The sequence below is a fragment of the Capra hircus genome, chromosome 5 (genome assembly GCF_001704415.2).
Source record: "Capra hircus breed San Clemente chromosome 5, ASM170441v1, whole genome shotgun sequence".
NCBI classification, from domain to species: domain Eukaryota; kingdom Metazoa; phylum Chordata; class Mammalia; order Artiodactyla; family Bovidae; genus Capra; species Capra hircus.
The window spans coordinates 80,015,087-80,030,801 of NC_030812.1; the positions used below are offsets into that span (position 1 = coordinate 80,015,087).

General features: G+C 36.7%; 1 protein-coding gene across 4 annotated transcripts in view; it reads right to left on the minus strand.

Annotated features, from left to right (window-relative positions):
* Window positions 1-15,715, minus strand: part of CCDC91 (coiled-coil domain containing 91) — a 412,799-nt gene that overhangs the window by 251,108 nt on the left and 145,976 nt on the right. For 2 of the 4 annotated variants that reach the window (XM_018048366.1, XM_018048368.1), the window contains exons 4-6: window positions 6,660-6,820; window positions 5,580-5,783; window positions 2,785-2,889 (exon numbers count right to left, since the gene is read on the minus strand). In XM_018048366.1, coding sequence (XP_017903855.1) covers window positions 2,785-2,889; window positions 5,580-5,783; window positions 6,660-6,820 — 470 coding nt within the window. The remainder of the gene's footprint in view (window positions 1-2,784; window positions 2,890-5,579; window positions 5,784-6,659; window positions 6,821-15,715) is intronic. The other 2 variants (XM_018048367.1, XM_018048369.1) reach the window with 2 other exon arrangements.

Consider the following 15,715-nt stretch of genomic DNA (forward strand, 5'->3'; position numbering starts at 1 on the left):
CAATTATGTTGGCACTATTGGCCTTCACTATGGAAAGCTCAAAGTGTTATGATGTCAGTGTTGGTCTCTCAGGTACGTTATTGTTCGCATTAACAGACTGAGAAACTGAATTTCAAAGGTATCTGTCTCACTAGCAGGCCCAGAATAAGTCACTCAATGTAGAGAAAAGAAAACACAAAGTATTCAGTATTCAGTACTGAACCTACTAATAAGCACTATAATTCTAAGTATGGGACTATAAATGTGGACATACACACTGTAATTAGCCCTTGGGGAGCACGGTGCATTATATTAATGAATTCTTTCATTCAAGAGTATTAACTGAGCCATATTATAAGCCAGTATTGCTCCAAGCATTGGAAAGTTCCTAATCTCATGGAGCTTACAATCTGGTAGAGGAAAACAAAAAATAAACAAATCAAAATGAAATAACAGGTGTTATGACGAGAGGGGGAGAAAAGAAATGGGGATAGGAAATGCTGACCATGTACACAGATTCTTATTTTCTACAGAAGTGTCAAAGAAAGCTTCCAGAAGAAGGTAGCATTTGAGCAAGTTTCTAAAGGTAGCAAGCGTTCATGAGAGTTGTTAAGGAGTACAATTTTCAAACAGTTGAAATGTGATTCACATAAATATAAAGGAAACACATCACAGACTTAATCTACTCTTTATTAATTAATCATTTATGTTAACAGAATGAATCAGATGTTAAGACCATTGCAAAGAGCATTTCAATTGGCATACCTATAAAAAGGGCATCCCAGGTAATGCTAGTGGTAAAGAACTTGCCTGTAAACACAGGCGACATAAGAGACACGGGTTCGATGCCTAGGTGGGAAGATCCCCTGGAGGAGGGGATGGCAACCCACTCCAATATTCTTAGCTGGAGAATCCCATGGGCAGGGGAGCCTAGCAGGCTATAGTCCATAGTGTCAAAAAGAGTCAGACACAACTGAAGTAACTTAGCACACATGGATAGAAAATTTAAATAACAGAGTATTAGACTAAGCAAGAGTCCTAGTTAGAAACAAAAATGATGAATATCCTATAAGGTAATATGAACAGTATTTTTTGAAATTCTAAAAGACCAGTATTGTTTGTACCTTTTCTGTCAAAAAAAATTGGCATGTACCGTCAATACAACTGAGACTTTTAATCAACAGTAAACAGTGAGCACTGTTTAATAGCACTGCTACATTTCTCCTAAATAATCTGTGAGTAGGTCAAGTAAGTAATGTCCTCCTGAAAGAACACACTCTTAATGCTTTCCCTTATTTTCAAGTTTTGCCCTTTTTAAAACAAAACCATGCAGATATCTGAAAGGAAGAGCATTCCAGTTGGAGAAAATGTGAATGAATCACATACTGTTTCCCTCCATGCACCACCCCAACAGGGAAGGAATGCTCTCAGTAACATAGACTCACACATTCACCTGGACCTCATTAGGAACTCAGTGTAAGTTAGCAGCTGAGGTGAGGTCAGGCAAGAGTCACTCGGGGCGGGGTGGGGTGGGGTGGGGTTGGGGGTGGGGGGCCGTGGGGGGGTGTTGGCAGTGAGTTGGCGAGAAGTCAGAAGATTTACACTGAGAGGAGAATGATAATTGAGGTTGGGTAATGAAGTGATTCACATTCTTAAAAACATTATTTCACCTGCTGAAACAAAGACTCATCAGGAGTGAAGAGCAAGGGTAGAAGCTAGAAGACCACTTAGAAGACTATTAAAATGATCTATGCAAATAAACAAGTAAATACACACTTTGTCAGATGTAAAAAGTGCTATGGAGAAAAATAAAGGAGAATATGGGAAGGCTGGTAGGGTATGTCAGCACTATCTAAAAGGTTTCCCTTGATAAGGTGAGACTGGCATGGAGACCAGGATGATATCAAAAAGTAAACCATGCAGAAAAGTGAGGGATGTGTATTCTAGACAGCAGGATAAAGTAAAACAATTGAGAAGGAAGAGTCAGGGAAAAGAAGGGAGAAGGGACGCAAGAAAATGAAGGGCCTTGCAAACCATTTTAAGGACTTACTTGACTTTAAGTTTGAGTGAGATGAGAAGCCACCGAAGGTTTCAGAGCGAGAAATGACATGAGCAGCTTTAACTATTAAACAGATCACACTGGCTGCCATGTAGAGAATGATCTGTAAGTGGGCAACGACAGAAGCAGAAAGATAAGTTAGAATAGAAGATACTTCAGCATTCCAAGGAAGAAATAAGAGTGGCTTAGAATAGGTTGGCAGCAGTGACCATAATGAAAAACAGTCAAAACCTGGATATTGTGAAGGTAGAGCCAATAGCTAAAGGAACAGACTTGGAGTAAGTACAAAAGGTGTAAATCTGGGTTTCAGCTTTAGCAACTGGAAAGACAGAATTGCTATTTACTGAGACGGATAAGACTGCAGAAGAAACAAATGTGTTAAGGAAATGTGAGGAGAAGAAGAGACTGATTACATTTATGAAAAAGGTTAAATATATCAGTTCTTTTCAAATGTAATCACAATATGAAAAACTGCAATGTGCAATTTCCAAATTGAGAAAATCATCAGAAACAGAATATTTTAAGCCAGATTGAAACTCAAGCAACTAACCTTCACAGCTCCTCAGAGATATCTACTTTTCAAAATGGCATTTATCATTGATTTCATCAATATTAGTCAGTATTTTACATATTTAAGCAAGTATCTGATCCCTCACTCATAGAGCATTTATTGAGCACTTTCTGAAATTATATGTAACATACTTCATCAAAAGGCCTAAATATTAAATTTTTAATTTGCTGTTTACCTGAAGTTCTTTGTATCTATCTTGAAAAGAAATGGCCTCTTGCTCTTTTTCTTTAAGGAAATCTTTTTCTAAGATACGATGTTTCTCCATCAATGATTCCACATCCTAAAAGAAAAAACCAAGCATAAATTGTATAATATTTATGGCAAAAAATAGACTCTGATTTTTCAATGACACAATAGAAAATATTTGGAAAGGAAAGAACCCACAGGAAGCATGGTCTTTAAATTTCAACAATATAAAATGTATGCTTAACTCGCATTTCCAGACCAATAGCAAACACTAACATTAACACTAACCTTGATATAATACTAAAAGCATTCATGCTTATTAAATAAATATATAAAAGCATTTTAGCTAACTATAAACAACATGCTACTTCAACATATGTACAGGAGGCAGGGATTAAGACCATCCCCAAGGAAAAGAAAAGCAAAAAGGTTGTCTGAGGAGGCCTTACAAATAGCTGAGAAAAGAAGTGAAGCTAAAGGCAAAGGTGAAAAGGAAAGATATATCTATTTGAATGCAGAGTTACAAAGAATATCAAGAAGAAATAAGAAAGCATTCTTCCGCAATTGATGCCCAGAAACAGAGGAAAACAATAGAATGGGAAGGACTAGAGATCTCTTCAAGAAAATTAGAGATACCAAAGGAACATTTCATGCAACGACGGGTACAATAAAGGACAGAAATGATATGGACCTAACAGAAGAAGATATTAAGAAGAGGTGGCAAGAATACACAGAACTGTACAAAAAAGATCTTCATGACCCAGATAATCATGATGGTGTGATTACTCATCTAGAGCCAGACATTCTGTAATGTGAAGTCAAGTGGGCCTTAGGAAGCATCACTACAGGCAAAGCTAGCAGAGGTGACAGAATTCCAAATCCTAAAAGATGATGCTGTGAAAGTGCTGCACTCAATATGCCAGCAAATTTTGAAACTCAGCAGTGGCCACAGGACTGGAAAAAGTCAGTATTCATTCCAATCCCAAAGAAAAGCAATGTCAAATGCTCAAACTATCGCACAATTGCACTCATGTCACATACTAGTAAAGTAATGCTCAAAATTCTCCAAGCCAGGCTTCCACAGTACATGAACCATGAACTTCTAGATGTTCAAGCTAGATTTAGAAAAGACCGAGGAACGAGAGATCATCATCGAAAAAGCGCGAGTTCCAGAAAAACATCTACTTCTGCTTTTTTGACTATGCCAAAGCTATGACTGTGTGAAAGTGAAAGTGAAAGTGAAGTCGCTCAGTCGTGTCCAACTCTTTGCAGACCACAACAAACTCTAGAAACTTCTTAAAAAGGTGGGGATACCAGACCACCTGACCTGCCTCTTGAGAAACTTGTATGCAGGTCAGGAAGCAACAGGAAGAACTGGACATGAAACAGCAGACTGGTTCCAAATCAGGAAAGGAGTACGTCAAGGTTGTATATTGCCACCGTGCTTATTTAACTTATATGCAGAGTACATCATGCAAAACATTGGGCTGGATGAAGCACAAGCTGCAATCAAGATTGCCGGGAGAAATATCAATCACCTCACATAGGCAGATGACACCACCCTTATGGCAGAAAGTGAAGAGGAACTAAAAAGCCTCTTGATGAAAGTGAAAGAGGAGAGTGAAAAAGTTGGCTTAAAACTCAACATTCAGAAAACTAAGATCATGGCATCTGGTCCCATCACTTCATGGCAAATAGATGGGGAAACCTTGGAAATAGTGACAGACTTTATTTTTGGGGCTCCAAGACCACCACTGATGGTGACTGCAGCCATAAAATTAAAAGAAACTTGCTCCTTGGAAGAAAAGTTACAACCAACCAAGAGAGCATATTAAAAAGAAGACACATTGCTTTGCCAACAAATGTCAGTCTATTTAAAGCTATGATTTTTCCAGTAGTCATGTACGGATGTGAGAGTTGGATCATTAAGAAAGCTGAGTGGTGAAGAATTGATTCTTTTGAACTGTGGTGTTAGAGAAGACTCTTAAGAGTCCGTTGGACTACAAGGAGATCCAACCAGTCAATCCTAAAGGAAATCAGTCCTGAATATTCATTGGAATGACTGATGCTGAAGCTGAAACTGCAATACTTTGGCCACCTGATGTGAAGAACTGACTCATTGGAAAAGACTCTGATGCTGGGAAAGATTGAAGGCAGGAGGAAAAGGGGATAACAGAGGATGAGATGGTTGGATGGCATCACTGACTCAATGGACTTGAGTTTAAGTAAACTCTGGGAGTTGGCAATGGACAAGGAGGCCTGGCGTGCTGTAGTCCATGAGGTTGCAGAGTCGGACATGACTGATCCTCTGAACTGAAATGACCTCAACACATACTTCCCATAAACTTGCTCAAGTCTTTTTATAGAGACCTTTGTAGAAAACAGAAATAAGAACACACACAAATAATTTACTAGAACAGCTGTATTTCTAAGTATTCTGTCAAATATCGCATGATGCGTGACTTCTCTAATGACAAATGAATAGTACAAATCTTCTAATCTACATAAAATTGCAACACTATGTGCTTTCAAAATAAATCCAAAGGAAAGCATTCATTAGGAAAACAAAAAAATCTAGTGAAAGCCATTCATATCTTTAAAAGTACATATTTATGGCTAGAAATTTCTTATCAAAGGCTTTTGTAAGTGATAGACTCATCTAACCAACTTAAGCATATCACAAAGAGCATAACGGCTTTTCCAATGATGAATTTTCAGAGTTTGGGATTATATTTCCAGAATATGCAATTCAAACATTTATTTTTTAGGCAAATGTAAATATACCTTTTTAATTCTCTGTTTTTCTTCTTCAGAAACTTTGAGTTTCATCTCCAGAGTTGAAATTTTCTGCTGAAGCTGTATGTTTGATACATTGGCTCCAGGATCCTCAGAATCATCCGCAAGAGCAATTGTTCCATTACTTTTCTCATCAGTTAAACCCAGTGGAAAAAGTGAGATATCCAGATGAGTGTGTGTTGATTGCTGATTCTAAACCACATTAAAAAAAAAACACACACACACACACACACACACAAGAGAGGAAAGTTTACACTATACCAAGAAAGAAATCACCCAAAGGCTACTAGAAACCACATTGGAAATTAAGTTGTAGCAAAGGTTCTGAAATTATTTCACCCTTTAAGTAAATCAACAGAAGACCTCAAATTGTTACAACAATCTGATCTAAGAAAGAAAATTTTCTCTAAACTTAAGAGTTTAAGGGTTTTATTATTTTCCAAATAAAGCACTAAAAAACTTAAAACTTATTTTATTTTATTTTTGGCTGCACTGGGTCTTCATTACTACATGTGGGCTTTCTCTAGTTGTAATGAATGGGGGCTACTTTCCGTTGTGATGTGCAAGCTTCTCATTGCAGTAGCTGCTCTTGTTGCAGAGCATGGCTCTAGAGATGCAGGCTTCAGAAGCTGTGGCTCCTGATCTCCAGAGTGCTTAGTAGTGGTGGTGCATGGGCTTAGTTGCTCCGAGGCATGTGGACTCTTTCCAGACTAGGGATCAAACCAGTATGCCCTGCATCAGCAGGCAGATTCTTAACCACTGGACAACAAGGGAAGCCCCAAGAAAAAGGTTTTTGTAATTATTTTCCTTTTTGAAATTCACGATTTCCAATGTAAAAGTAAGTCTATTTTAATAAATAGGATATTCAAATCATATTTTAGTAAATAAAGCTATTTGGACACCTTAAAATTATGTCACAAAACAAACATTGTTCAGTTTTTTGAATTCAGAATATTAACCTCAAAGAGTATCTACAGAAAAAAAAAAAGGGAAATCAGGAAAACCAATTAAATCAGTATGCAATTTTTTAAGTAGGAAAACTTCCTATAAAAATTTGCTTGTCTTTACCTGTGCTTTAGGAATAGTCTGACTGCCAATGCTATTATCTGCATGTGTATTCTCTGGTGATGCAATGATGGGCTCAGAAGAGAGGCAGCCAACTGAAGGGGAAGTATGATCATGGTCCAATACAATCTCAGGAGAAGCTGGAGAAAGATGGACTCCAGATACTGAAGGAAAACAAACAAACCAAAAAAAAAGTATTAGTAAAGAGAAAAAATAAAGAGCAATTAAGGGGAAGAAAGAGAGTAGAGGGAAGGAAAGGAAACAGGCCAAGGAAAGTAAAAGCAAAGGACAGAAAATGAAGATTCTATGATTACTTTTCAGGGATTGTTATCTAAGATCTAAAACTAGCATTTCTAAATTTAACATGACATTTCCATGTGAGACCCAGGCAAACAAAACAATTTAATAGAATCTTAATGTTAATACATTACCACAGGGGTCCATTTGCAACTCAGAAATTATTTAACTTTATTATTTACCTATTCAGTTATGAAAAGCACTAGAATGCCTACCAAGTGCCAGACACAGGCACTAGGCACCGAGAATACAGCAATGAGCAGGACATGCATCCACGTATTCAGTGAGTTTATGACCCAAGAGGCAAATCAGATGAATTAGTTACTACCAGAGCTAAGAAGAAAACCAATGACATTACAATAGTTAATCTACTGTCTCTGTGTTAATTTCTTCTTTTAGAACAACATAAGATTTTTTTTTTTCATATTAAGGTCAATTTTAGTTTCCACAGACAAATAATGGTGAAAAGCAACTCTGTACTTAGTTTCACAACAAAATATTATTAGATTGTAATTAGAGTTCAAACACAGAGGTCACAAAAGGAAAGCCAATTCCAAACATGATATGAGACAAAAATATTGATGACAGCAAAATAAACAGATTATTTTCAAATGTCCCTTCTAAAAATTCAAATACATTTGTATGTGTGTTTTAATGTTTAAGAAGAGAAACTAAATCACTTTTAAGAGTAATTCATTTATCCGTTTTGACTGTCTAAATTATAAAGACCTTTATTCCACATTGGCATCAGTAGCAACGTCAGCGAAGCTCTAGCATAAATTCTGGAAGGCAGCTCACAATGGCAATTGCATTTTTCCCTGAAGAAAGACATTTATAAGGTCATTAGGTATTAACAAACTAAAGACTGTATCAATTTTTTATTGGTACCATACAGGACTACTTAATTATCTTATATACGCTTTTACTGTATATCTATATTGTATTTTTCAAATACTGTGTGCCATACTGGGCAAGGTATCCTTGTTTCTCCAACAAGCATTTCACTATTTTAACTAAAACACAAAGAAAATCCCTGTAATTGTAATTCACATTTCTACTTGATATATCTTTTTCTGAAATTATTTTTTCTATCCTTCATTATTCTATATGCTGACAGATTTCCCTAAAATGTCAAAATATTCTAACTTCTAATTTTAAATTAAAATTATACTAAAAATATTACTAACTTTTTAAAGGAATGACAATAGGTACTGAAGTATAGGAAAAAGGAATACAGCCTTATGATTAAGAGCATAAACTTTGAAATTATATTGCCAAAATAAGTACAAAACAATTGGCAAATTTACTTAACTTCCTTCAGTTTCCTCATTTGTAAAACTGACATACAGGTGATGATGAGGTTTTAATTGACTAAAATATGTAAAGCTTTTAGCATTGTGCTGAAATTACCTTCATCATTACTTCAAAGATTGTTAAAATTTGTTGGACAAGTATGTTTACTTCCAGGTATAAAAGGTACAAAGTGTATGGACAGGTTTCCCCAGTGGCTCAGCAGCATAATATCCGAGGAACCCGAGGCTCCTGCACCTCCTGGACTGGCAGGCAGATTCTTTACCATTACACCTCTATGGTGTCCGGAGACTGTCTGCAATCGAGAGACTTGGGTTTGATCTCTACATAGGGAAGATCTCCCAGAGAAGGAAATGGCAACTAACTCCAGTATAACTTGCCTGGAAAATCCCATGGACAGAGGAGGCTTGCAGACTACAGTTCACGGGGTTGCAAAAGTCAGACACAACTTAGCAACTAAACCACCATACCACCATGCATATTATTCATATTTGTATCGATAATGTAAGACAAAATGTCACGTTGTCATGAGTTAAATTCTCACTCTGTAACATTATATGTTCAAGTACGCCATGTTAAGAAGAGAAAGTGGGAAAGAGGGTAGAATAAAGGAAGTAAGAGAAAGGAATGAGATAAATAAAGGAAAGGAAAAGGGAGTTTGAGGGAGTAAAGTACGGAGGGCGAGGAAGCACCCTCACATTCACACTCCAATACTTACCACCACCCTCTCACACTTGCCCTTCACAACCAAATTTCCTTTTTCTTTCAAATCCTCGTCACTCCACTAGACTCATAATTTATGATATTAATTTTCCTTTCAGCTATTATTAAGTTAAATGAACATTTCTTATTTTATCCTTCTTTTACTCCAGAGCACATGACACTAATGACTTTCCCTTTTCCTTGAAACTCTTCCTTTGGCACCTATAAGCCACTATAGCCTAAATTCCTAGAGGAAGACATGGCAATCCACTCCAGTATTCTTGTCTGGAGGATCCCCTGGACAGAGGAGCCGGACAGGCTACAGAGTTGGACTTCACTGAAGTGACTTAGCACACACATCCTAAACTCCTTCTAGTATTTTGACGTTTTTTTCTTGTTTTTCAGACTCTTTTCCACTCAATCTTCATGTCACTGTTTTTTACACCCTCTAATCTTCTCAGTATTCACAATATTCTTACCAGGTTCAGAAGTTTTATTTAAATTATCATCTATAAGCTAATGACAAATGATTCACATGTCCAACACAAACCATTCTACAGACCTCCTGATCCAGAGGCTCACCTAACCACCAGACAGTTGCATTGAGTTGTCTGGTACATGCATCACACTTACCCTTTATCTTACATAATCCTGCTTTATTTCATGTTAATAGTTTCCCAAAGAAATATTTGCCCAACACAGAAATGATACCACTAAGTGCCAATTTCACTCCAGTCACACTGTGCTACTTACTGTTCCCTGATTAAGCCACACTGTTCAGTACCTCTGTGACCTCACAATATTATTGCTTAAGTAAAAGTCACAGCTGTGGAATCAGAATGGGTTCAAATTTGAACCATAACAACTTATTGTTATGCAACCTTGGGCAAATTACACAAACCTCTATAAGTCACAGTTTCCTCTTCTAAATGTTAAAATAATACCAACAAGCTTTTCCAGAAATCTTTTCACCTACTTCATTATCCATCCAGTCACAGTACAATTTTAATTTTCCACTATAAAGACATTACACATTTCTAAGAAATAAAGAAAACATTACATATCTATGGTATACATTTAAAGCAGTGTTTACAAAAAACATGTAGAGCCTTGAACACTTCAATAAATTTTAAAATGAATTAAATATCTATATCAAAACTAAAATAGAAACAACACAGAAACTTTAAAAGCATGTAAAAAAAATAGACAATGCAGATGTCAAAGATTAAAAAAGCAGATCAAATTAAACAAAATCCTGACATTCTAAGAAAATTAAGAGAACAGTAATTAACTTATTAACTTATAAAAGGAGAAAAGTACAAATATAAAAATTAAGTAACAAAGGTAACATAATAATTAAAATGGAAGAGTTTTTTTTTTTTTTAATCCTAAAATCCTCTAAGACTTCTAGGTAAATAAATTTGAAAAATCTTGATATAATGGGAAAGTCTCCATAGAAATATAGTCTATAAAACATGACTGGATTAAATAATTTAAAAACATATATTTCCTTGGGGAAAAAATAAAATTATAAGCCAACTACCTTATAGATAAGGGCTTCCCTGCTGGCTCAGACTAGTAAAACTCCACCTACAATGTAGGAGACCTGGGTTCGATCCCTGGGTTGGGAAGATCCCCTGAAGGACGGCATATCAACACACTCCAGTATTCTAGCCTAGAGAAATCATCCCATGGATGGAGAAGCCTGGTGGGCTACAGTCAGTGGGATCTAAAAGAGCTGGACATGACTGAGTGACTAAGCACATTCTATAAAGTATTTCAAGAGAATTTCTAACAAAAATTCAAAACTAGAATTATCCCAATACTCTAAAATTATTACAGAGCATTGAAAATGAAGGAAAACTTCACTAGTGTTATATAATATTAACATAACATTGATAGCCAAGCCTGATAATAAAAATAATTATAACCAGAACAACAAAGATTTTGGAGTATTTACCTAAAAATAATTAGGTATAAGTTTTAAATAAAATATTACTAAACATAATCTAATACCATATTGAGAAAATGATATGCAATGAATGAGTTTGATTTGTTCAGGAATGCAAGGTTAGAGAATTCATTAATATAACACTCTATATTAATAGACTTATGGAGAAAAACAGCAAAATTAACACTGGAAAACAAAAAACACTGTACAAATAAAAATGCATCATTTCTTATGGTAAAACATACAGACCTCAGTACTAAGGTAACCATGGTAATTAATGGAAAAAACCTATAGGTATTTCTTCCAAGATCAAGAATAAGACAAGGATGCCTACTATCTCAATACCACTTAATACTGCACGAAAGCAATGCAATTAGACAAGAGAAACTGAATAGAAACATAAAAATAAGACAAGGAGGAAAACTACCTCAGTTCAGTTCAGCTCAGTCACTCAATCGTGTCCGACTCTTGGCGACCCAATGAATTGCAGCACGCCAGGCCTCCCTGTCCATCACCAACTCCCGGAGTTCATTCAGACTCACATCCATCGAGTCAGTGATGCCATTCAGCAAGCTCAGCTTGTCGTCCCCTTCCCCTCCTGTCCCCAGTCCCTCCCAGCATCAGAGTCTTTTCCAATGAGTCAACTCTTCGCATGAGGTAGCCAAAGTACTGGAGTTTCAGCTTTAGCAAAATTTCTTCCAAAGAAATCCATGGGCTATCTCCTTCAGAATGGACTGGGTGGATCTCCTTGCAGCCCAAGGGACTCTCAAGAGTCTTCTCCAACACCACAGTTCAAAAGCATCAATTCTTCGGCACTCAGCTTTCTTCACAGTCCAACTCTCACATCCATACATGACCACAGGAAAAACCACAGCCTTGACTAGATGGACCTTAGTCGGCAAAGTAATGTCTCTGCTTTTGAATATGCTATCTAGATTGGTCATAACTTTTCTTCCAAGGAGTAAGCGTGTTTTAATTTCATGGCTGCAGTCACCATCTGCAGTGATTTTGGAGCCCAAAAAAATGAAGTCTGACACTGTTTCCACTGTTGACCCATCTATTTCCCATGAAGTGATGGAACCGGATATCATGATCTTTATTTTCTGAATGTTGAGCTTTAAGCCAACTTTTTCACTCTCCACTTTCATCAAGAGGCTTTTTAGTTCCTCTTCACTTTCTGCCATAAGGGTGGTGTCATCTGCATATCTGAGGTTATTGATATTTCTCCCGGTAATCTTGATTCCACCTTTTGTTTCTTCCAGGCCAGCGTTTTTCATGATGTACTCGGCATAGAAGTTAAATAAGCAGAGTGACAATATACAGTCTTGATGTACTCCTTTTCCTATTTAAAACCAGTCTGTTGTTCCATGTGCAGTTCTAACTGTTGCTTCCTGACCTGCATACAGATTTCCCAAGAGGCAAGTCAGGTGGTCTGGTATTCCCATCTCTTGAAGAATTTAACACAGTTTAGTGTGATCCACACAGTCAAAGGCTTTGGCATAGTCAATAAAGCAGAAATAGATGTTTTTCTGGAACTCTCTAGCTTTTTGCATGATCCAGTGGATGTTGGCAATTTGATCTCTGGTTCCTCTGCCTTTTCTAAAACCAGCTTGAACATCTGCAAGTTCACGGTTCACGTATTGCTGAAGCCTGGCTTGGAGAATTTTGAGCATTACGTTACTAGCATGTGAGATGAGTCCAACTATGCGGTAGTTTGAGCATTCTTTGGCATTGCCTTTCTTTGGGATTGGAATGAAAACTGACCTTTTCCAGTCCTATGGCCACTGCTGAGTTTTCCAAATTTGCTGGCATATTGAGTGCAGCACTTTCACAGCATCATCTTTCAGGATTTGAAATAGTTCAATAGGAATTCCATCACCTCCACTAGCTTTGTTCGTAGTGATACTTTCTAAGGCCCACTTGACTTCACATTCCAGGATGGCTGGCCCTAGGTGAGTGATCACACCATCGTGATTATCAGGGTCTTAAAGATATTTTTTGTACAGTTCTTCTGTGTATTCTTGCTACCTCTTCTTAATATTTTCTGATTCTGTTAGGTCCATACCATTTCTGTCCTTTATCGAGCCCATCGTTGCAGGAAATGTTCCCGTGGAATCTCTAATTTTCTTCAAGACATCTCTAGTCTTTCCCATTCTGTTGTTTCCCTCTATTTCTTTGCATTGATCACTGAAGAAGCCTTTCTTATCTCTTCTTGCTATTCTTTGCAACTCTGCATTCAGATGCTTATATCTTTCCTTTTCTCCTTTGCTTTTCACTTCTCTTCTTTTCACACCTATTTGTAAGGCCTCCTCAGACAGCCATTTTGCTTTTTGGCATTTCTTTTCCATGGGGATGGTCTTGATCCCTGTCTCCTGTACAATGTCACGAACCTCAGTCCATAGTTCATCAGGCACTCTATATATCAGATCTAGGCTGTTAAATCTATTGTCACCTCCACTATATAATCATAAGGGATTTGATTTAGGTCATACCTGAATGGTCTAGTGATTTTCCCTACTTTCTTTAATTTCAGTCTGAATTTGGTAATAAGGAGTTCATGATCTGAGCCACAGTCAGCTCCTGGTCTTGTTTTTGTTGACTCTATAGAGCTTCTCCATCTTTGGCTGCAAAGAATATAATCAATCTGATTTCGGTGTTGACCATCTGGTGATGTCCATGTATAGAGTCTTCTCTTGTGTTTTTGGAAGAGGGTGTTTGCTATGACCAGTGCATTTTCTTGGCAAAACTCTATTAGTCTTTGCCCTGCTTCATTACGCATTCCAAGGCCAAATTTGCCTGTTACTTCAGGTGTTTCTTTTTTTTTTTTTCTCTCTCTCTTTTTTTTAAGTTATTTATTTATTTATTTATTTATTTTTAAATTTTATTTTTTATTTTTTAAATTTTAAAATCTTTAATTCTTACAGTCCCCTATAATGAAAAGGACATCTTTGGGGGGTGTTATTTCTAAAAGGTCATGTCGGTCTTCATAGGACCGTTCAAGTTGAGCTTCTTAGCGTTACTGGTTGGGGCACAGACTTGGATTACTGTGATATTGAATGGTTTGCCTTGGAAACAAACAGAGATCATTCTGTCGTTTTGAGATTCCATCCAAGTACTGCATTTTGGACTCTTCTGTTGACCATGATGGCTACTCCATTTCTTCTGAAGGATTCCTGCCCACAGTAGTAGATATAATGGTCATCTGAGTTAAATTCACCCATTCCAGTCCATTTTAGTTCAGTGATTCCTCGAATGTCGACATTCACTCTTGCCATCTCTTGTTTGACCACTTCCAGTTTGCCTTGATTCATGCACCTGACATTCCAAGTTCCTAGGCAATATTGCTCTTTACAGCATCAGACCTTGCTTCTATCACCAGTCACATCCACAGCTGGGTTTTGTTTTTGCTTTGGCTCCATCCCTTCATTCTTTCTGGAGTTATTTCTCCACAGATCTCCAGTAGCATATTGGGCACCTACTGCCCTGGGGAGTTCCTCTTTCAGTATCCTATCATTTTGCCTTTTCATATTGTTCATGGGGTTCTCAAGGCAAGAATACTGAAATGGTTTGCCATTCCCTTCTCCAGTGGACCACATTCTGTCAGACCTCTCCACCATGACCCGCCCATCTTGGGTTGTCCTGCGGGCATGGCTTGGTTTCATTGAGTTAGACAAGGCTGTGGTCCTAGTGTGATTATATTGACTAGTTTTCTGTGAGTATGGTTTCAGTGTGTCTGCCCTCTGATGCCCTCTTGCAATACCTACCATCTTACTTGGGTTTCTCTTACCTTGGGCGTGGAGTAAAACTACCTTATGCTTCTACTAACTCAAACAATAAACACATTCAGTAAAGTAATAAGATATTAGCTTAATGAACAGAAGCCAATAATATTCATGTAAAAATAGTATCTATCTGGAGGATATGGTAGTAGTGAAAATATTATTTTCCATACCAACAAAGAAGAGAAAATACTTAGGTATACATTTATCAAAAAATATGAGGGAACCTTTAAAGCATTTCTGTAAGACTCAATGCTAGATCTGAACAGCAATAGAGATTCTTCTGATTAGATAGGGCAACTAATCATCATAAAGATGTCAGTCTTTTCTTAGTTAATGTATAGACAAATATAATTCCAGTAAAAGTAAATATTTTTTTTATAATGGAGCTAGACAAATTGACTTTAAATATTACGTGGAAAAAGTAAAAACACAAAAGGTAAAAAAGAAAAAAGTATTAGGAGGATACTTGCCCCTTATTAAAATAAACTAAATTGCCATAAAACCTACTACTGACCTTGTTAAGATATTCTATAATAATTATGTTAAAATAAAGAATAAATCCTTTATAATTAAGAGTGTGTATTTATACAAAATACAAAACATGGTCTATAGGAGAAGGGAATGGCAAAACACTCCAGTATTCTTGCCTTGAGAACGCCATGAACAGAATGAAAAATATACCAGAGAGTCCAGAAATAGAGTCATGTATGTGAAATATAAATATATGACCAAATGGCATTTCAAATTACTGGGGCAAAGATGGGCTTACTAATAAACAACGCCTGAAGAACTGATTAGCCATTTGGAAAACACTGAAATTAGACTCATATCTCCCATTATAAACAAACCAAAAAACAAATAAAAGCAACAAATCGATTATGGTTCTAAATAAAAATAAGATCATATAAGTACTAAAAGAACATACACGAGAATGTAAGAAATGGCTAACTATGACTCGATTCCAGACACAACAGAAGAAAAGATTGACAAATGACTATAGAATACACAGAAATATT